The 23,999-nt window shown below is 44.3% G+C and overlaps 1 protein-coding gene across 1 annotated transcript; it reads right to left on the reverse strand.

Annotated features, from left to right (window-relative positions):
• Positions 1 to 9,027: 9,027 nt before the first annotated feature.
• LOC147659419 (beta-1,3-galactosyltransferase 2-like) lies at positions 9,028 to 12,353 on the reverse strand. Its single transcript, XM_086951756.1, has one exon. It carries the CDS (start codon positions 12,334 to 12,336, stop codon positions 11,266 to 11,268), a length of 1,071 nt encoding a protein of 356 aa, XP_086807882.1. The 5' UTR covers positions 12,337 to 12,353; the 3' UTR covers positions 9,028 to 11,265.
• Between the last annotated feature and the right edge of the window lie 11,646 nt (positions 12,354 to 23,999).

A 23,999-nucleotide genomic window follows, 5' to 3' on the forward strand; every position in this document is an offset into this window, starting at 1 on the left:
TCACCTAACACCTCCCACAACACCAGAAGACTACCCTGTAACGCACCACCCCGCAATAAATGTGAACCAGGAAGCAATACTGATGTGTGGGGACCTTGAGAAAGAATTCAACACAGTACACTGGGATTTCTTATTTGCTGTGATGAGGTAGATGGATATGGGGGATGACTGGATCAAGTAGGTCAAACTATTATATACGACCCAAGTGTAAGACAGGCACAATGCTCTCCTCACATTATCAGGTAGGCAGGAGCGTGAGGCAGGGATGTTCACCCGTCCCCACTGCTGTTCACCCTGGCTACTGAACGTCTTGCAAAGCTATTCAGACAGGAGAGTCAGGTTGTGGGCTTAGAGTTTGAGCGGTTGGAACACATTATCTCCCTCTATGTGGACGATATACTCCTCTATTTGAGAGAGGGGATATCTGACATTCCCAGAGCTCTAGATTTCCTACGAACCTTTGAAACAGTCTCCCTCCTCCGGGTCAACAAAGCCAAGACCAATGTGTTCCCTGTTTCCCCCGAGGAGGAGAGAGCTCTGGGCTTACCTTTTAACCTGATGTGGTCACCCACCACCTTTAGGTACCTAGGGATACAGATTTTCCATACAGTGGAAGACCTTCGAGATAGTAACCTAGGAGGGGCCCTCAGATCCCTGAGATCCTGTGTACCCTTTTGGCGCTCATCATGGCCCGAATAACGATCTCCAAGATGGTCATGCTACCAAGATTCCTATATTTTTTACAAATCTACTGGTGTGTGTACCAGCCTCCTGGTTCAGACAGCTGGATGCCCTGTTGCGTGGCTTGATATGGGATGGGAGCTGGCATAGGGTGTCGCTGGCTACCCTTCGACGACTCCCTGAGGAGGGAGGCTTGGGGGCACCAGACTTTGAACTTTATTTTTTTGTGTCTCAGCTCCAGTGGATCTCACTGTGGTTGGACAGGGTTAAACAAGAAGAGATGGGTCAAATTGGCCGCACAACATGAATAGAACTCCTGGTGGCCAAACTACTTAACCCCATGATAGTGATTCAATAGTCTGGGATACTGCTGTTGACAGCATTGCGATGTTGGCACAGATGTGTCTTAAAACTGCAGGAATGCCCTTGTATGCACCGACACTGCCCCCTGGCAGGACTCTTGCATGGCGACTCCCTGGTTTACTATACTCAGGGTAATTGACTGTCTGGCATGAAGCCGGATTAATCACATTAGGAGATTGCTATCAACAGGGCACCTTGCTGCTGATGGGGACATAATGGACTGTTATAGTTTGCCCCCAAGTCAGTTTCTTACTTACGAAGAGCTGACCCGAGCAGCCCTAGTCATGTGGAGGGGAGAGGGGGGGGTGAAGGAGAGGAATCTATGACACATCAAGTTCTACAACTATTATCGATGGGTGCAACTAAACATCTGGTGACTTGGTTTTACAGATCTCTTGCAAGTATGTTCCGTGGCCCATTGACTGCTTTGTGAAATAGATGGGACTGAATCTTCGAGCGTGAACTAACAGACCCGGAATGGCGGAAGATATTAGCCTACCCTAGAAAAATCTCTAGGAATACAAGACTGAAATACTTACAATTCAATTATATACACATGACCTACATGACTCCACATAGATTACGGGTGGTCTATGGGGGTGAGTCCCATTCGTGCCCCAATGCGGGCAACTGAACGCTGATTTTGCCGATATGGTGTGGGAGTGCCCCCACCTACAACCCTCCTGGGGGAGGTGCTCTGTGCCATTTAGTCCGCACTTGTGCACTCACCCGCCAACCTCCGCTCATTGGAGGCTTGTATCTTGGGACTATTCCCGAGACCAACCTTGAAGAAAGTGCCACTAGGTTTATAAACCTGGCACTAATGTTAGCCAGACGGCGGATAGCAGTGGACAGGAATTCAGAGGAGGAACCACGGGCCCAGGCCTGGAGGGAGGACGTAACCCAATGGGCGATGGATGAGGAGAGGATGTTGATTAGGGAAGAAGCCAGAGGGGTAAGGATCCGCCCCTTAGCGGACCTGTGGACTGAGGCGCTAACAGCATGGGAGCACCCAGAATAGGGATCTGGAGAAGAATCTAAAGTAAAACCAGACACACCTGAGAGGAGAGAAACGGCGGTACCAACTGACCAGAGCGCTCGACCACCATACAGAAGAACTATAGTGTGAAGGCATGAGACTGGGAGCCAAGGTGTTTACCATACCATCATACGGACCTATGGTTTATGACCACCACCCCACACATCACACAAAATAAATGACAGAGCATAGACATGGGATAATATGTGACACAAGCCTGAGGAGCTAGTACTTGGGCGTGGGCACCAACTCACTGAGATCTTCCCCCCCCCATCCCCCCTTTTTCTTGCACAGGTACCCTAGCTGATAACCGACGGCAGCTCATAGGCATGCAGAAGGATCAGACACTAATAAGGTTATTCCTTTGCCCCCAATTGCTCCTTCTCCTCCTTTCCCCCTTTTTCCCACCGTTTTCATTTTCTCTTTGTCTTTTTTCTGTGAGCTTACTTATTGCTGGTGTGGCATCCTTATTAAGCCCCTGCACTGGCTATCGAGAGGAACAACATCACATGAAGAGCCATCGCTAGGGGAAGACTTTACACTCCCAGACATTGATATAGAAGCCCAAAAAAGGGTCTTGGGAGACTGTTTCGATCGTAGACATAATGACGTTCAGTCAATGAGTGGTCACAAACATGTCAATACCCCAATTGTAAGCTCTTCGCCAAGGCGCCTCCCTATGCCTCTCTTATACAATTGTATAAGTCACTTTATTGGCACCTCCATGGAGTCGGGCCATGATGTATTCTTGCCTGATTCCCAACAAAAATGGGGAAATGAGAGAGAGGGGGCACCATCAGAATATCTCGTGTGTATTGAAAATATCTTAAATTCCATATTATCCTTATTAGCGAAATCCGTCTTAAGTTCTGACCATATGCTGGTAATGATTTCTGTAATGTTATTTGAAATCCAAAAAGGAAACAAGTCTGTTACCCCTGTTACCCTTAAATCTAAATCTATCCCTACGATTCTCCCGCACATGGATGGACGGTCAAGGGATAGGTGGGTATTAGACCTTCCCTCTGGAGAGTCGAGAGATGTTTCTGTATAGGCATGAACCCCCCTCTCCCTGATGCCCCCTATGGCCTTGTATGTAATCTTGAAAAGGAAGAGCTATGCCTAAGTACATTATTTGAGGAGGTCAAACTGAGTCCTCCTATGAAAAAATACTCTTTGAAATTTTTCCCCCTGTTTAAAAAGTGTAGATTGGAGTGCACCGGAGAAAATGAGAAAATCAGGGCCGTGGTTAAGCAACCCAAACAGGTAGAGAGGGCAGGAGGGGAGGAGGTGGCTTTAACCTCTCTGACTACCTCTCAGGTGTACTCTCCTACATTGTCAGGGAAGAGAGGACAGAGAGTAGGTAAGAGGGATGGCCCAGTTTCAAAACCTAAAATTGAAAATATGAAAAAGAAACACAAAAAAGGAGACAATTTTCCAAACGTAAAGCGTCTAAATTGCATTTTTCCCGGATTTTGGAAAGCCAGAGCGATGCCCACTTAATAACAGAGAAGGGAGGCCCGACAACTCCATCAGCTGATGGCAACCTAAGGGAATCCACCATAATATCCACAGTATCGAATGGGAGTTTGGGGGACTCAGGACCGGAAGTACCTCCTTTAAACCGGTCATTGCAGACCCTCCAAGGAACCCTGCCCTCCACTAAGAAGACATTAGACTCATTGGGTGGAGAAAAGCATATGGGTTATGGGGTCTCCTCGCTGCACATAGGGTCTGGGGCAATTGACTCTATTGATTCAATGTGATGATTTATGCACATGACATTGTCCCATACTCCAGGGTTACTTTCTGTTCACCGATAGTGGCTAATTTGGTTTTGAAGAACTCTGAGGCTTTTTTGAAACGAGGGCTTGATGTAACACCTGTCATTGAATTTGATGGAAAATCAAATTGCGGGCGCCAAAAGTCAAAACCTGAAAGTCTTGAAGGCTACTAATTCAGTGGCACAAGCCGTACTGGGCCCCGAAATAGAGTATTCTGCGGTCAATCCTAAAGATATAGTGGTTTCCATGGACTGGAGGGGGTGTTTAATAAATGTTGTACCCGCCGTAGTAGCTGCCCCACAGACCCCAGACACAGAAGATGAATTTGCCCAGTGGAGCTGGGTTGCAAGAGCCCTGAACAACACCAATGTGAATACAGTAAGGAGTGCTCCATTGAGGTAGCCTGGGTGGGCTGCTCATGTCCTGGAATATGGCTGGCCTGGGACCTAAGGAAACAAAATTAAATTCCTTAAAAAGTATGGATCCCATAATTATATGTCTACAAGAAACGTGGTCTTGTAAAGAGTTTGAATGTGATGGCTATTTTGTATATTCGTGTTATGCAAAGCGATCGGAAAGGGGACATGCCAGCGGGGGTTATCTATTCTGCTCAAAAACTCCATCAACTGCAACTAGAAGGATTTCCTCACCCTTCAAACCTCTGTATATGTTTGAAGTTGGCATGCTTGGGAGATTCGGACACGCCCACGCCCACTTCCTTTCTTGTGGCAAACTTGTACGTACCCCTGGGGTACTATTCAGGAAATAGCTACTAATGAAGATTGCCCCCTAGTGATAGTAGTGGGGGATTTAAATGCTAAAATTTCAAATTCTGCCTCTGAGATTTATGCCAACACTGATAAAGAGGAAATCTGGCACATCCCCAAGATCATATTACCAAATAAAGTAAAGACAGACAAGCGGGGGTTTCTCTTACTGGATAGTATTAGAAGTTCAGATCTTGTTAACTTAAATAGGAGAGTGCCCGCCGATAAAACAGCCCATTTCACCTTTCATTCTCAACATACTGAGAGCCTTTTAGATTACGTGATTGTTTCCTACCAAATGTTTGTGATAACTTTTTTGCTCGCCCGTCGGTATGGAGCGACCACTGTATAGTGGGTATGTCTGTGGCTTTTGATCTACCGACACTGGACTCAGGGAATGCCGGTCAGGGCTTGGCCACCTTTAATAAAGGAAATGGCCGATCCTTTCGGACACAAAAAAACACTGTTGAAGTAGGCTCTATTGTGAAGAAGGTGTATGTCGAAAAGGAAGGTTTTACTCACTGCAATATCATATCCTTTTTGGAGGCTCAAATGAAGAAGATCTGTAACTTAAGCTCCACATCTTCTGAACCCCTCACGTATAAACAAGATAGGTCTCATATGATAATTATAAAACGGGCAATTAACCATCTTGTTCGAAAACAGTACATACATTATCTCCTTGGTCGACAGCAGGAAATCGATCGCCTCAAGCGAGCGAGAAGTCGCCTCATGCTCAGCGACAAAAGAAAGAGCTTGACGCGAAGTGGATAGGGCTGAGGGAAGCCGCAAGGGCCAAGGACTCGAGAAAATATTGGCACTTGATCGCTAAATATTGTGATTCAAGGCAGAGAGCTACTCCGATACCGATTCCCGAAAAGGAATGGGTGGATTACATCTCTCTATTATATAGAAATAATAGCCCAGTTTCTCCCGTGTTGCCTGATGAGGTTAAACCAGTATCTGCTGTCCTTACTGAATTTGGTCCCCCACTAGGAAAGGAACTGATAAAGTACATAAAGATGGCTAGAACTTCTGGCGCACAAGGGCCGGATGGTATCCCAATTGCATTAATCAAAAAGGAGCCAGAAGAATGGGGTGATTTTTTAGAACCACTTTTAAAATATTGCTTTTCTATGAATAAAATCCCCCCTCTTGGAAGGGAAGCATTATAGTCCCCCTGTATAAAAAAGGACCAAAAACAGTGCCAACTAGTTTTAGGCAGATTGCCCTCCTGTATGCTGCTGGCAAATTATTTGCAAAAAGCATAGTATGCCACTTACAACAATGGGTCCATGATCAAGATATCCTTCTGCCGGAACAAGACGGTTTTAGAAAGAACCATGGCACCTTAGATAATATAGCGGTTGTTCAGACAATTGTGGAGAAATATGTTTTTTCCCTAGGGATGCCAGTTTATACAGCTTTTATTGATTTCTCCACAGCGTTTGACAAGGTGGACCGCCACACCCTGTGGAGAAAACTTGTCTCCCTCGACATTCCAAATCATCTCCTGGGTCTGATCATGGAATTGCATAATGACACCTGGTGCCAGGTTCTAATGGGAGGTTCGCGGGGGTTAACATGTAAAATTAGGACGCATAATGGGATTAAGCAGGGCTGTCTATTAGCACCACTTTATTTTTCACTGTACATTGTTGATCTCCCTGGTTCTTTGAACTTGGCGAAAGGGGATGCCCCCAAAATTGGTCGAATGTCAGTTGGGTCTTTATTGTACGCAGACAATGTTGCAATTTTCGATTTAACGCCTATTGGCTTGCAACGCCTTCTGGACGTTTTAAATAAATATGAGGTTCATTTTTTTAAAACTAACATTGCAAAAAGCAAGATCTTGGTTTTTCGTAAGATGGGGCTCAAGAGATGTTTTAGATGGATACTTGGTTCTGAAAAAATGGAATTGGTGTACTCGTACGTATATTTAGGGAAAGTTTTTTCAAAAACAGGTCGAGATTTGGAACATACTAAACACTGCATTGGTAAAGCCGTCTCCCAGGCAAGTGCATTAAAGAGATTCTATAACACCTGCGGGAGACGCCATTTTAGCCATGTCGTATCTGTTTTTAAGGTTAAAATCCCACCCTCATTAATATATGCTGCTGAGGTGGTGGACATTAGTCATTGGCATATGTTTGAGAAGGCAGAAGGACGAATTATGTGCCAAATCTGTAATTTAAATTCTTTGGCTGCCCCACATGTTCTGCGCCTTGAATTTGGATTAGTCTTGTCCTTTATTTTAGCCGAGGCAGCAGTTCTTAGGTGGGGTAACTCTCTCTTCTTGGGGGAAGAGGGTACTCTTAGGGCTGCTTTGAGAACAGAATTTTTTTGCACTCTAAATATACAATCCACGTTTTTAGGTCTTTTTTAGGTGCAATTGACAGTTTTGGTCTTAGTTTAACTCCCGCTTCTTCTATGCCTAAATCTGGCTTGAAACAGTTCTTAAAGAAATTTAGATCCCCTATCAGTTTAGCCAGAGACATCGCTTTCAGTAAATCCAGGCTTAGCAACGTGGCGGTCAGTGGGAGTACATTGGGGAATAAACCACAGCCTTATTTAACTTGGAATATCCCTCATGGAATTAAAAGGCTGATACTCCTACTTAGATTTAATCTGCTGCCTTTAAGAGACGTCACTGGCATCTGGGATAAAATACCTAGAGAGAAGAGAATCTGTGAACTGTGCCTGTTGCAAATCCAAGATCTTAATCATGTTTTATTTGCATGTTCAAAGCTGCAAAGTGCCAGGCGAGTGTTTTTAAAACCAGTATTTATTAAATTTAATATTCACTCTGCTCAGGATGCACGTTCTCTGGTTTTGTCGCCCCGAATGAAATGGTTTGTTTTAAGATATACCAATGTTTTAGAAATTTTTTGCCTATTTACTAGAATTTTGTCTAACAGTGGTACCCTGGTTTTGTTCTAATATCTACTGTTTGGCTATTGAATAGTTATATGTATTCATTGTATCATCCGCACATTACTTAGTATGTATATAAGAAATTTTATTGGCCGGTCATGCGATTGTTTTACGTGTCATAGCTTATTTGCACATTTCGCACTATGTTGATATCATGTTATAGTAATGTATAAGGAAGGAATTTTGTGCTGTATGCAATGTCTGTTTGTTTAAATTGTCAGTGTGTTTTTGTGGACGTCCGTCGGAGTTCCAAAACAAAATTAAATGAATAAATTGAAGATTGAGAGGAACAACAGGTCTCTTTATCCTTTTGCTGTTTCTCTTACTTTGCTTTCTTAAATATTGCGCTACTTTCCTCATGTGATGTTGCTTTCTAGTATTCATAATCGGGGAAATAACAGAGAGTACCCTGTATTTAATAATTCTGAGGCTTGGTACTGTGACTTAAGGGTAGAAGACTTTGAATAATATTCGCTACGGGAAAGAATGGAAGACATTGTGAGCTGGTTCCCGCATGTTGCAATGTTGTATACGTGTAATACCAAAAAAACGCAATTAAAAAAGAGTTTAAAAAAAAACTGCATGTGATGCACTTGCGCCCAAAGTAAGCCACACTCACGCTTTAAATCGGTTCTGCTCCAGCATGGTGCATTTCATTTTGCGTCACTTGATTGGTCATGGCAGCGCTAGTGTTTTGTTTAAAATCCTTGTATAAAATAGGCAGGGCCACTGGAATTATGCGGTAAGGGAGGACCAAATTACGTGGCAGGGTTGATCAAATTATGCAGCAGGGTTTCCCTAATTGTTGTCATTTTTACGTATAGTAACATTGTATGAGAAAATGATTCACCTTATTAGTACCAGTTTAAAACCCCAATACAGAAACAGGAGATTTAAAGATGAGCAGGAAGGCCTTCCACTGCATAGGAACATTTGTCACCATGTTTTTAGTAACTTTCGATCTATGTAATTTGGAGAAAAAAATGGGTTTAAATCTGCAGATTATGCAGCAGGTGATGGTTTATATGGCAAATGCAGCAATTCCATTATTATGCAGAAAATGCTGCAGAGTTGCATAATTCCAGTGGCTCTGAACATATGGTTGCAAACCAGTGGCCTAAAATGCATGTGCAAGGTGTTTGACCGCTGTGACAAGGCTAATACTGTTTGGCACCCAATCTCTGGCAGGCAGCTCTTTCTGGTATATGATCTGCATGAATGTCAGTCTAGGAGGGTAACAATGATTGACTGGCTGAGTTGCCTAACCCCGAGTCTTGCAGGGAAAAGGAGATGAGTTAACAATGCATCACTTAAATGGGAGTGCCACTCTCCTGAAGAAGTAGCTTAGCTCCAAAATTCATTGAAATTCTACTTTCTTCATATAAAATTACATACTGAAATGAAGGAAAAAAGAAACATAGATCATGTATATTCATGGTAAATATTTAAAAGAGGCGATTGGGCCTTTAAATACAAATAAAAACACACAGGAGCAAGTATGTACACAATTTCAACTTTTCCATGAAGTCAGATAGCTTGTAACAACATAGGATAAATAAATACATTATCAATGCTTATTTTCTTAGTCACCACATGGGGTGCCAAAACCTTTGCTAATGTTCTTCAAATACTTTACATCGACGTACTTCATTGTTTTGTAACTTGTAAACTGATGACTATCACGTTAGGTGAATAAACATTATTATTGAATTCAAGGGAATTACAAAAGGCACTCTAAAGGAAGCATTATAGTTGAAAAAACATGAACAATATAGATAAGCAGGGGCGAAATCTGTCAACATGAACGGGATCATGGTATGTCCTTGTCTAGGTTTCTTTCTCAGTCTGCACACAGTACCCATTATTGTGGGTAAGTGACAACCGAAATGTTGTTCATATGCCACAAGTGTAGAAGCAGCCTGCACGCATTTGAAATTCGAAAAACACTGCTAAATGTATCCTTTTACACATAGAAAAATAATAACAATGCAGATAGCAGAAATGTTTCTGTATTTACATGCACAATTGTTCACTGAGAAAGTCTTAATCTTGTTTATAAATGCTTTCCTATTAGCCCCGTGCCTAACTCCAACCTTAGTCCATCAGTTTGGTGAGTACCTGCTCTTATTTATTCCCATTTAAAGCATTGGTTAAAACATATACTAAAGAGATATCATTCATTGTAATAAGTCCTGCAGTGAAAAGTCCGATGACATATAAACAACATTTTTAACATATATTATTAAAGTAAATCTTTGCATTACTTGTTAAAAACCAATCAATTAACTCAGTGTTCTGCATGATGCACAGACTGTCATTATTTTCCAAACTATGGGTGCTCAGCTGTAACTAATGATGGACCCCAGTCACAAAAGTAATCTGAGACAAAATCCTAACTTTACGACTTTCGGTATTTAAAAAGGGCATTTAGGAGTAGTAAAGTTAAGATTTTGGCTCAGTTAAAGTTAAGTTTTGGTCAAGTTAGGATTTTGTCACAGGTTACTTTTGTGAACCGGGCCTGATAATTTTCCAGAATTAACCAATGCTTCCCTAGTGAAATTTGACTTTTCTTTCGTGAGCGAACTGTTTTTTCATCAAAATTATTTTATATTTAAAATTTACTAAACACTTCTTAATGGTTCATCATGGACCATACAATCTCTCATATGCACATCACTTGACTTAACTTTCTAGAGAGGAAGTCATGAAAATCCATGTCTATATTTTAGGCAAAAAAATGACTTCCACCTCAGAGAAATATATAATGCACTAGTTAGGTGATGTGCTGTAAGAGCCCAATATGTGCACATGGTTTGCAGGGAGGGATTTGGGGACATATTGAAGTGTCTGCCCTTTCACAAAAAATTATACATCCCCAAACCAGGATTTAAACATAAGGCAATTTATGACCATTTTAGACTTTTAAACCAGAGATTTGGAATTTTCTTTGGTCTTATTTGGACTTACATAATAATCACAAATTAACTAACTGAATCTCTGCACATAGAAAATTAAAATAAAGCACATTTCATTTCCATGATTCTTACCTATTTCAAGAAATTGATTTACAAAATGCCAATATTATATATAATAAACATTTAGAGAAAACACATTTTATCATAATACGAAGTTAAGGATAAATGAACAATTTGAGGTAAACTTTATCATAACCAAGTATAATAGTGCCGAACAGTAAACAAGTACACAAGTGAAAGATTCAAACTTCATTTTGGAGTAAAAGCATATTCTTTGGAACATCATCAATACCTTCCAGAAGCCGCTGACTGTCTTCAAGGTAAGCGACAAAAAGCACTGCATGAAAGTCCTATTTGCTGTATGAAGGTACAACAAACAGAATGACTTTAGATATTCTGTATTGCACTTGAGAGTACATATCTGAAAATTAAAAGGTATACAGCTTGGAAATAGTCAGTCATAACTTAAGATAAGATAATGGTAGCAGCAGGGCCCAAAGGCATATATCCCGTTCATGATTCTTCTCCTTACAGTGCATATTGAGGTTTACCGATTTATTTGTTATCACAGGATTGCGTAACCTCTTGTCCAGCTTTCATCCCCATAAAGCATTATGTTTGCCTGGATACAGGACGATGCTGAGTATCTTAGGATACAGACCCTCAAATTAACATCAGCATAAACCCTAGGATGCACAATGGTCACTGGGCCTAGCTCCAGTTCACCTTGTTTTCTTTGCTATACACTCTGAGTCATTCCTGGATTGGAAGTCTGGCCATATTTCCAGCAGTCGCTGAGGGCTGTAGTGATGCACAGTGATGAGAGAAGAGAACTGGCATCTGTTGTACTTTATTTTGTGCCCATTAAACACATCGCTGGGGGGCTCCGTAAGATTGATTTTCAGCTCATCCATGCATATTCCGATGAAACAGTCCTCCATGTTAATTAGTTGGACGGTCTGAGCCACATCATAGATCTTCATGGCCAAGTCTCCAGAAAAAACGTAGCCTGGTCCAGCGCAATATGGAGGATACTCGTCCTTTGGATAGACCTCTTTCGGCACATACGATTTGGATTCATTGTTTCGGATTGGCCCTGTATTTGAAACAATATAGCCAGACATATAGTTTGTCCTTACTGATAGCTCAGGCCTCAGAAGTTTGTGGACTAAAATGTCCACATTCAAGAACATGTCGCTGTCTATTTTCATGACATAGCTGGCTCGAGGACAGTATTTGGTCACCCACTCCATCCCCATCATGGTTTTTAGGGTCAGGTTATTGTAGGTGTCCAGGAAGTCCTGCTGAATAATGTCTTTGAAAGTTACACTCTCTTCCTGGAGCATGTTCTGGATTTCATTGGTCATTGTGGGAGAAATCCCAGTCAGGAAAATCCTTGCAATAGACACCCCAGGGATGCTGCTTTCGTTACCCCAAGTGCTTCGAATGGCGTGCCTAGCGGCAACATCTTTGCTATCTACAATGATCAAGATAAGCAGGAAAGGTGCTTCCCTCTTGCACTTGTCTGGTTCATTGAGAATGAACTTGTAGTCGTATGGATAAGGTGGTATGAGTGGGTGCCGTGTGGTGGACGACATCTGGCTTGCATAGCGCACAGTATATTCCAAGATGGGGTTGGCAGTGGGTATAGCTCTGGGAGATATATGATGCAACAGAGTCCACGGCACACCTATTTTTGAATTCATAAACATAGAAAGTGTGAAGATGCCTAACATGAGGAGCAGGGGATTGCAATGGATGTACCGAAGTCGCTTTAATGGACTTGCCTTCATGCTGCCAGACCTGAAGAATCCGAGCAGAATCTCCGAATGACCTTAAATAGTAAACAAAAATAACCTCAATGTTAGTAATTGCTAAGGAAGATGTAGTGGTAAAGATGAGTGTGTTAGTTACAATCAGGCACTGAAAATAGGTTATTATTTGATTCAATTATTCACCCAGCAAAGACAAGGATCCTCACAGCTTCTAATAGCAACCAGGATCCAAGACAAGAAATGCCTCCCACCCTCCCTGCTAGATACATGATCTTAAATCATCTCTTACACCCCTCAATGTACAGTGCTCAAGTGGGTCTCTGTCATTATTGCACTGATACAATGCTCATTTACACTGTAAATTCTGAAAGCATACAATACAGTGGTTGATCTCCCAAACCCACTCATAAAGTTTTGGAAGCAACCACATGGCAGGTCATACTATATGGAAAAAAAACAGAATGATGATAATAATACGACATCTATAATCCACAGCAGTACTGACACTGACAATGTATTGATGATAACCTTGACTTAATATTGTGTAACATAGCTGGCTATCATGTGGGTTACAACAGTACTAACTACTAAAGCACTCATTAGACAGAACAAACATCCAACACAACACAATTATGGCATACAGTTGGCTTTCAAGATGCTCACAACAGCATGGGTACTGTGATACACTGTTGCATTAGCATCCAACAGAACACAATAGATAGAACAACATTCCTTCAACAAAACACACACACACACACACAACCACCCTCTCCTCCCCACCTGCCAGGTGATGTGGTGGTCTACTGACCATTAAAAAGCATAAGCAGTTAGCAGATGCCTCTGGGCCTAGCCCTAAAAAAACAAAATTAGACAGCAACACTCACTGCATCATACACAGACACCAAATCTGGTACAGAATCATGAAACAATGTCTGTGATGTATCAACACAAGCCAAATCTGCGATTATAAGCTCAGGACCAGATGGAAAGGCAATGGACTGCCAATGGCTTAGTGCAGTGGTGTATGGTGACTAGGCCATTCTAATAGCAGACTGGACACTATAGAAATTCCGAAAACATAACTTAGGGGCTCATTTGGATGACGGGCGGACTTTGTCTGCCACCATCGTGTCGGAATGCGGGACCGCCCGCCATAAGGGCAGGGGTCCCGTGGGGGAAATTAGGATGTGCCCGCCACAGTGGTGGGCACATCCTGCATTTTCAGCATTGTGCATTGTTCTCTCTGCACCGCCCACCACATTGCTAAAAAAGCATTGTTGCATTTGCATACACAAAGCTGCAGGCACCGCGCGGTACCTGCCGCTTTGTATATGCAAATGCTGGGGGGTACCACAGGTACCCCCCGTGTGCACCCCCCACCTCTCCTTCACTCTGGGGGCCGGCAGGGGGCCCCCAGAGTGAAGACCGCATGCCTTTCCGTGGCGGCATCGCCACCACCGAAAGGCACCTACAGACGCCCATCATAATATGTCTGGCGGTGTCTGATAGACACCGCCACCATATTATTCCTTTTCCGCCCCGGCTGCAAGGCGACCGGGGCGGAAAAGCGTCGGACGGACTTTCCGTCCTCCGAGGTCCCCCCCGCCATACTAATATGGCGGGGTGAAAACGAGTGTGGATGTCGGGCGGATTGCCCCCGCCATCCTGGCAGTGGCTACCGCCAGCCTGGCGGGGGCAATCCGCCCGACATCATAATGGGCCCCTTAGACTTTATATAATAAGGGTTTTAGATTTTGATTTGGAACCATAATGACTCTTTAATTGTTTTTTTCCAGTGAATTTCCTAGGTTTTTCCCATTTGAATATAACAAGACTTAAGCAATAACATAATTTTATTCGTTTTTTCAGGGAATTTCTTAAGTGTTTTTTTTAAAAAACATTACCCGTTAGATGCAGGCTAACCCCTGCATCTAACTGCCAATTTTTAGTTTTTTCAGGGAATTTCTTAAGTGCTTTTGTAAAAGACACATTAGTAGTTAGATGCAGGCCAAACCCTGCATCTACCTGCCAAGCATCTTGTACCTGTAGCAAAAGGCCTTTCACTAATAGCTGCCCCTGTGCATCAAATATCCATTGCACATGCCAGAAGGCCAGTCCCTGGGCCCAAGCCCTTATGCATACCAATAGTTGCAGGCAGATCTATTCAAATAGGCCCTATACATTCAACCAGGCCTGAGGCCTTCATCTCCACCCCTTTTTAGGTCGAGCATAGGCAGCACACTTGCACTGTCTGGAAGACCAGCTGTAATCAGTATACGGAGTGTAATCCTGCCTGCTGCTTGCCATTGGTTAACTCCTCCGTTGCTCTTGTTTCCTTGCTCCTAACTGGTCCCGCAGTCGATACATCAGTTCCACTGAAGGCTGAGGAGCAACCGCTAAGTACAGTTTCCCTACGCTTTCAGGGCTTCTATGTTGGTTGGCAAAACTCTTTTTCTTTTGCTTCCCTTCAATTCACTACAAGCCCAACTTGTGTCTTCTGTGCCCCTGCTTTTGCTACCTAATCTCCCCGTGCGGTGGCCTCCCCCCCACTGCCTCATGGCGCTGTGCTTTTCTCATGTCTTTGGTTCACCTGCTCTCTCTACCTAATCTCCCAGTGCAGTGTCCTCCCCCCACCACCACCTCCCGTGGCATGCAAAGCTTTATCTTTAAGAATGGAGACCGCACTTTTCTTTTGTTCTGCACGGTGCAGCCTGCCCACCTCTATTTTTAATAATGGTGAACATACTTTATCAGTGCTGCGCCCATTTCACGAGCACCATGCTTTTCTTTCCTTTCATTCCTGCGTCTTTTCCACGCTACTCCATCCCACTCTCTCTACTCTCCCTCCCCCTCCTTTACAATCAGTCAGCAGGCTCTAGCCTGGCTTGCCTCACAGCAGAGCAGCGGAGCCAGGTAGATGGAGAGGGAGGGCAGTGCTGCTGGTTAACAATGCCCTAACCTTGTAATAAGGCTGAAGAGCTGGCGGCTGAGACCAATGTCCCAGCCTCGCCTTCTGCTGTGATTAGCACTAATCTGATTATAGAAAATAATTCTGAGCCCTGTCTGCTGGAATACTTCCTTTGTTTACCCGGGCATACTTTCCTTACCTTGCCATTTTCTCCGTAACATTTTAACCATATCACACATGCCTCTGGGAGACCTCTCTTTGATTGTTTGACTCGAGTCACCACCCTGCCACGCTGCATAGTCCATGGAGGGTTCTCTCTCTTGGCATTTATTGCGCATTATATTTTGAGTTCCATGCCTTATATGCATACAATGTGAAATTAAATGCTGTGTGTTTATTTGATATATTTCACTCATTCTGCCTACAGTCTAGCCACAGATTGGCAGGGAAGCCATCTGATTTTTTTCAGAGATGCCTTCTTGGTGCTACTCAGTCATAATTGCATTTAGGGCAGCGATTGTGCTACGTGAAAAGTGGTCTACACGTCCATATTTTACCTAGCAGCATACTGTTGTTTCAAGATAAGTGTGTGTGTTATAGAGACTGAGTTTGACTCTCCTGATGGAAGGCTGATGCAAACTGCCAGTCACTCTTATTAAATTACTGCACTTTAAGAATACCTAGGCGAGCTTAGGAGTCCTAACTTCTGTGAATACTGAAATGAGTAAGTGCCTTCTGTGAATACCAAAATGGTAGTGAGTTTAGGATTTTGTCTTAAGTTAGTTCTGTGAATCGGGCCTTAAGTTATTCCTGCTCACATTTCAGCTTTTGAATGAACTATGGAAATGCAATACCTCTGCCCCCATAAATTAGCACCCTGGCTGCCATGGCAGTAGGCATTGTGATCTCAAAAGTCAACTATAAAAACTCATTAGAGTTGAGCAGCTATGTCATGTCTTTATTACTGGTGAGCAGAGACCCCACAAGTCGCCTGTAATAAGGAATTAGATACAGGCTGTTATACTCTGAAGCAAGTATTCTCGGGTACCACCCCCAAAATATGGAAAGCCATTTTACAGCTATCAATACCAACCGATCTCATGATCCCTTAGGAAACACCTGATGATGTCAGATGCCAGGAGTGTGGTGTTTGGAGCTCGGAGGTTGGAGGAGCTTGGTAAGGTGAGGCAGTATTGGGGTGGGTACGCCTTGAGTCTCAGCATGTAGAGACAGTGAAGCGAGACAGTGAGGCGAGCGCGGACTACCTCCATCGTGAATCTGATGTGACAGCGAGGGGCGGGCCTGTGTAGAAGGCAGTTGCTGCTGTGATGCTTCAGATCAATAGACTGTTGGGCGTGTGCTAGATGAGAGCTCCTGGTATGTCATGTGTCCCGCCCAAACACCCTGCCCAGGCCTGCCCGCTTGCCTGACGGGTCTGGTAAAAGAAGGGGTTCCTCACTGCCTCATCTCCTTATACCTACTTGCATTAGTTGTTAGCATGGCCTCATGATCTGACGATTGAGGTCTTCAGCAGTAATGCTCAGAGGAGGCTTAGGCCGTAGGCCCCCTCAGTGGTGCATTAGCCCAGTATGGTTGTGCCACAGAGGGGGCTCTCTCCATGCACACACACTCGTTATCCATTTTTTGCTCATTTGTTTTGCCCTCAAAAAATGCCCTCTCATTGCCTATCATTGGTTACTTGATTTTGCGTACATTTTAACATTGTGACTTGGGGTTTGCTGCCTGCCTCACCTTTCCGTATTCCGCAATAGACACATTCAGTGTGAATGTGATCTGAAGAATCTTACGAAGAAGTTCCAAATAGCTACAGATTGAGTAGAGACCTGTACAAGCCACCAAGATCCTAACTGAGTTGGTGGTTCTCCCCTCCTCTATGATTTACTCTGATGAGACTCCAACGCTCAAGGTGGTTTCTCTTCGCAAAACATTTTGTGTTAAGTCCAGGCACAGCCGCGCCTGTTTAAATCTCCTCACTGGAGAATTCTTGGACACTGTTTCGTGTCTTGAATTCATATCTATACTCTAACACTCACTCCATCGTGGGAGTGTTTAACTTCATTCGAAGTCGGCTGTCCTTCTTTGTTGTCTGCTCGTCCTGAGGAAGATCCACCCTGACACTCACCCACTTGCCCATACTCCAGGGTCGAAACGTCGAAGTTCACTTTAGTCTATGTCCACCGGGTCACTTGGCCCCAAGATTTAAAAAGATCTACAGGGGACAGCAGTTACCATGTGTTAAATTGAATAGGACAAACTCCCTCTCTGTTGTTTTTGTATATTGTGTACAAATTTGTATGTCTCTTACAACGTGCACAATTTCACATAGTCACTTATGTCACCTTGTTGCACTTTATTCTTAGATCACTGATGTAATTTGATGAATATTGAATTCAGCAGCCTTACATGACTCAAAGAGTAAAAAACAGTTTTTTATATCACAAATGTAATTTCATATATGCATGTTCCTTTCGGAAGTCTATAAAGAAATGTATTAGACTCATCATTTTTTGCATGATCAATAATGCACAGGTTCATAGAAGGGTTTTACCCGACAAAACCGTTTGTAGATTGATTTTTGCCTGCTAACACTGGCTTGTTAAGTGGCTCCCTGGGTAACAAGTTCAGTTCAGTGGAGCAGCTTTGTTTGATCGTGCAGTGTTTTCTTGCTGTGGAGGCAGCAGTATTTTGCCGTGTCCTGTAGGAGAAGTTATACTCCCACTAATTGGGTCCCAATTTAAGGTAGTTTAGGCATCTCAAGGCATATTGGGCATTGTATAGAACAAGGAACAACTAGACAACTAGAAAGGCGTGGACGCCAGTTGAGGAGTTGTAAAGGGAAGGGGGGGGAAGAGCATGCATCTGAGGCATTTGAGATATAAAGATGCCATTTATGTGTTTGTGTTCTGGCCATTCAATCCCAACTTCTGTTCCAACTACTAGCTCTATTAGTTGTCCCAAACTTTTAAAAACTAAAAAACAATTCAGCGAAAGAAATCTAAGTTCCATCTGTCTCTCCTGAAGTCTCATCCCTCTGTACTGTCCCTGTTCCTGAAGAAGGGAAGTGGGCAGGAACTAAGGAACTAAAGATGATGTCAGGTGCAGATAATGAAGACGATGGAAGATTGCTTACGTTTTTGTCCCAGGGTACCGCTTTGCATCAGGCTAGTAGATTTATTAACAGCCAGAAATGGAAGACATGAACATTGAGACTGCATCTAAGTTGAACACTGCTGGCATTAATTAGGATTCTGAGTCCGGTCCCATAGGTCCTGTGGCCAAGATGTTGCCCTCATGTAAGAAGTGTTGACATTTAAAGAGAATTTTGGAGTAATTCAGGGTGGGCTTGGCGCTGATTTGTGTGACACTGACCCTGATGCATTGGAGGACTATTCCTTGCCAGACATCGCTGTTCATATAGAAAAGACTCAAATTAGATAGACAAACTGAAAATCATTTATTGCCTCGGACCTGGTCTTGACCCCGCCACTGGAACATTTACCTGGTCGTCGATCATTACCAGCTTTATATTGTGGTACGCCATCTTCTCGGCTTTTTTTAATGTGCTCAATGAACTCTTTGAACTGTGTTTTATCTGTGTCCACAGGGCCCCAAGTACTTGTGCAGTCATTTAATCGGGAAGGGGCGGTGGTATGTGGGGGAAGGTCCAGTCTGATATTTTATTATGCATAGGGAAGATCCTATCAACTATTTTGGCTCTGTTGAATGGAGCTGTTACTAATTTTGATCATGTGCTGGATGTGTATTCCCCAATTTTAATGCGAGTGCAGCACCTCACGTCCCTTGACTTAAGCCCAAGGAAGGAAGAAAGGGGCATTGAAATGAAATCGTAGGCCTCCAAAACTAAGAGAGTGGCAAGAAATGGGGTGGCAGAAATTGGAATTCAGGCGGGTAATCATGGCGGCCCTGAGGCTACTTCTTTGCGGCAATCCAAAGGTATTACTGAGGCCATTATGGAGATTGACAATATGCCCCGTTCTCCATTTTTCTGAAGAAGGATGTTATGTAACCCAAAGTGGAAATGTAAATAATTGAGAATCCTCTTCCTATTTTTCTAAGATTTAAAAAAATGGGCTCCCTTACCCCTAGGGTTGTAGTCTTGCAAGATGTCCCTTTTAGTGTTAATTTTTCAAGGGCTCACCAAGATGGTGATTTTCCTGTGAAGTGGGCCGCCAGGGTCGTAATAGGGCAAAGCACCAGAAGGGGAAAAAGAAGATAACTCCGCGTATTATGAAATGTAAGTCTACAAAACTCAGGTTCTCTAATGTTCCTGAAGAATCTACTTCCATTAATCAGCTTCAAAAAGTAGAAGTGACAAAGAACGCCGTCCTTCATCTAGGTTGGGAACTTGAGTACCCAGAAGTAATCAGTATGCCCACTTTTCGTAATATATCAGAAGTACCATTCCTAGACTGCCGTAGTCGGTAGGAGGGGAATATGTGGGTAACTATCCATAATAAGTGGGATCGTATGAACTGGAGTATAGTGAAGGATGATGCTGGGGTTGGGATTGTTAAATCCATGAGAACTGATGAAGAAGGTTGTGTAATCCTACGAGAGGCTGAGTAAGTCCTTAAAAGATCTCGCCCAGCTCCCCCTCGTGGAGAATCTGCTTTATGAACTGCTCCCAAATTTGTGTGGGGAGACTCCTCCTTTCCTTCCGTTAGCACAGCCTCTTAATTCAGGGGTTGGGCCAAGGCATAAGAATAATCCCATCGAATGACTTGTTTTTAGCAATCTCTCTAATACCTTGAATTTTGTTTCCTTGTTTGATAGTGAATTGATCCCTCTGAATAGAAGTTTTATAGTGCAGCTCTTATTAGAAATTGCGGCTCTGTGCCTGGTGTCAAGTACAGATATTGATTGGGTGTACTCGATCCTCTTGCTCCACTTTCGAGATCCAGGGTCACATTTGTCTCTTGGTTTGTTGCAATGATAATCCCGGCCAATGTGGACTATTTCCGGAAAAAAGGTATTGATGTTTGTCTGTTTGAAATGACCATAGACTCTAAGCCTGATAGCCTTAGATTGGGCACCCAGGAGTCCCCTCAAGATTCACGTAGGAGCAGGGGGGGTTTGCAAACCTGAAGGACATCACGATCTCAACTGGTAGAAATACATGGAGGAGAGTGATAGACAGTGTTAGATATGAGGACCAGTGGGCCAGGGAATCTGAGAAGGGAGATCAGTTAGTCCCATGTGTAGGAGAGTAGGGTCTGCAATCCTATGATCACCCCAGATTTTTGCTTTTTTGCTTCACTGGTTTACGACTTCTCTGGCTGTGGGCCTGCTAATCAGACCCACAGCCTTGCTGTTCTCTCACTAAATTGACACATGTACCTTAGGTGCATTTACCAATTGGTACTGGGCCACCTTATCAGACCCTGTAACTCAGGGCATAGGTGTACCCAGGGCCTACCAGGGGCTGCAGCATGTATTATGCCACCCCTGGCTGGCCATTTAAATCTGACACAACTGGCTGCACGACAGCTGGGGCAAGGTGGTGTACTCACCCTTTGCTTTAGATATAGTATACCTATATCTAACCCTAAAATGGACACCCGTAACAGCCATATACTCTTAAGTGCATTATAATCCTCGCGGTTATATGCTATCTTTGGTATCGCTTTATCAAAACATGTCGAGTAAGGTGTCATACGAATTGGAATACTAACCCCTCGCCAATTCTGGCGACGGGGTTAGCATTCCACCCTTCTAGAGGGACACGACATGTATGTAACTGTGAACCCCGGTTAAAGTTAACTCAAGCCTCAGCATCACAAAATGGATGCTGCCACCACAGACACAAGTCTGACCCCCTGCAGCTGGGAGTCCTTCCAGCGGGGGGAGCTTGGACAAAGGGTTTCCTGTCAGGGGCGGTGCTAGCACCATCCCAGACAGGGTTTTGTGTATCCTGGGTAGGCAGGGCTTTAGAGGAAGGTGACTGCAAGTGGCACCCCGGTGCTCACTATGCATCCACCATCTAAGAACACTGCGGTTTGCTGCACGTCCTTCCTCCGGAATCCGACCGACCAGCACAACGAGACCCGGCTTCCCTGGCACCTCTGACCTCTACCTACCTCTACAGCTAAGCTGAGAACCTTAGGTGCGACGAGACCTCGAGGGACCGGCCATCATCAGAACTACACGACTTCTATCCAGCACGACTGCCGAGGGATCCTCTAGTGAGTGCTTTGGGGTCCGAGAAGCCCCGACCCTGAGCAGCTCCAGCACCGAAGTCCCGGCCTTCAGCATCCACCAGATCTGCGTGGGGCCCTTCTGTTTTTTGCTGCTCACCGCGTTGTCTGGCTACTAGCCCGCTGGCTTGTGGCCTTCCCGACGACGACCGACGACAACAACACTGCTGGTCTGGTTGCTCCAGACTGGCCCTTGCTCCCTTCCAAAAGAGTAGCACCCCGGACCCTCCTGGTCCACTCCAGACGCCATTTTGAGTCCAGAGCGTGGGCTTGAATTTGCCCAGACTTGTTGCCCCAATCCTGGGTCCAGCGACGTCAACAGCAGCAACCATCGTGGGACAGCTCGCACCTCCATCCTGGTTGCCGACAACGCCTCCTGGTCCGTGAGACTGCAGAGCCCAGCGTCGCCCACTCACCTGGTCGAGGTGACTCCAGCCGGTGCCATACTGGTGCCCATCTAATCACTGGCTAGTGATTCAGAACTTGGTCCCCTCTGCTTACAGGTGTCTTCCATCTTCGATCCAGGCTTGGATCACTTCGAACTTCTTCACTGGTCGCCTGCCAGCAACTTCTTCTTTCAGGCTCCATAGACTGCAAAGAGGATTCCCGACGTCTTTCCAGACCTATGCAGCCGCAGCCCCTGGGCTAGGTAACTTCGGCATTTCGGTGCCCCAGCATAGCCTCACTATCCAAGGGTCCAGATCCTTTTTCGTTTTCAGCCTAACTAGTCGGGTTCGCCCGAGAACACTAACTTTGTAAATTCTAGCAACCATAGACTTCGTCCCGCATCCCGCGTGAGAGTGTACACTCTGCACCCGAGTCCCCGAGGCCTCCTGCTAGTAATCTGAAGTTTCAGTAGTCCAATCCTAGCGATTCCAAAGCCTATTAGTCCAGTACTTACCTGCTAGTAATTTTGCATTCCACTTTTGTAGTATATGGTTTTTCGTGCCCCTCGGGCATTTGTGTAAATTTTGCAACTTAAAGTATTTTCGTAAGAGTTTTGTTGTGTGCTTAGTACCCTGTCCTCATAAAGAGTACAGGGCTGTTGTGATCTAAATAAATACACTGTTTATTTTCATAACACTTGTGTGGTGTCCTTTCACTTGGTGTTCAAGGGGTATATGTGATGGTATAACAGCTGGCTTAACACGCCCTCTAGAGTTTAGCCCGAAGACTGCTCGTATCCATGCTACTAGGATAGCTGGTTTATAAGGTTGACTTACAACCAATCATCAATAAGGGTTGTTTGGACTGATACAAAGTGCTCACTAGAATAGTGAACATTATATATCAGGCCAACTTCTCACATTGGTGAGCAGCGGTTGGGATTTGAGCTTGCTGTTGTTTTACCACACGTATCCTAAGAATATCTTTGTGAAAGATCACATAAGTATTTAAGGTACATATAACTTCGCTTAGAATACTCTGAGTTCTACTGAACCAGCTGTTGTAGTTTAACAGGGCCTAGCACACACTGACTACAACTCTTAGCAAGGGATCAGTAGGCAAACAAATAGTGTAGGTAGGTGCATCACTTACACCACACTAGAAGCATGTCTAACCACGGAGAGTCTTCAGAGACCCCTCTTGTGGTTGTGGACCCTCCACATGTCCCTTCCAGATATGCTGCTCTTAGCTTCCAGGAGATGAGACAAATCTGTACATCCAGGAAGCTAAAAGAGGGTTCTAACCCTACCATTCCTTTTCTGATTGGTCTCTTAGAGACTTATGATGCAAGGAGGTCTGCCAACACAGAACCTTCTCATCCAGATGGGAATCTGCCCCCCTTAGAGGGACCCTTTAGTAACCCTGACCACCACCTCCAGGCAGCAGATGATGCTGAGGAGGAGGAGGAAGAGGAGTTATCAGAGGATGAGGCAGACAAAGGTCAGGTAGAAGTCAGTAGACTCACTAGGACCAACTTAAGTAGGCATGAGAATGGATTTGGGGGACCCCCAGGTAAGCATGGGCGGAAAATCCGTTTCGCTCGCGGATTTTGCGGATTTTCGGTAAATTCGCAATCCGCGAGATCCGCGAATCTCCCGCAAAATCCGCAAATCCGCGAGCAGCGGATTTTATGGCTTGCTCGCACTGTTCGCGTGAGTTCGCGGCTTGCCAGTACAACTTCGCACCCCGCGAGTAAGTGCTAAATTGCAGAAATACGATCTTAGCAAAACTGAAACTACTTACCAGGTTCAAAAGTTCAGGCTCATCATTAGTAGCCATTTCCTGTAGTGCTTCCTGAGGGGCCCCTCCAGAGTTCAGTTGCCAGTTGCAACTATTATGTGACCCTGCTCTGAACCTCAGAATAGTTACACATATGCCACAAAGGTCCTGAATTACAGCTAAGGGAGACAAGCAGGAGCCAGGCTGGAAGTTAAAATCCATTAATCAGCCCCTAATTCATTATTGTCAGTTGGGGCAGGGCAGGTGTTGTAACTAATTTTGCAACAATGAAAGCACTTAGCAAGTGCAAAAGATCACTAATCAGGAAGCACTAAGGAAGCAGGTGCCAGCTAAACAAATATTCTGTGACA

Source organism: Lissotriton vulgaris, unplaced genomic scaffold (assembly GCF_964263255.1).
Source record: "Lissotriton vulgaris unplaced genomic scaffold, aLisVul1.2 SCAFFOLD_2206, whole genome shotgun sequence".
In the NCBI taxonomy this organism is placed as follows: Eukaryota; Metazoa; Chordata; class Amphibia; order Caudata; family Salamandridae; genus Lissotriton; species Lissotriton vulgaris.

Coding starts and splice junctions, on each gene's coding strand:
- LOC147659419 (XM_086951756.1), bottom strand. CDS start 12,336: ATGAAGGCAAGTCCATTAAAGCGACTTCGGTACATCCATTGCAATCCC.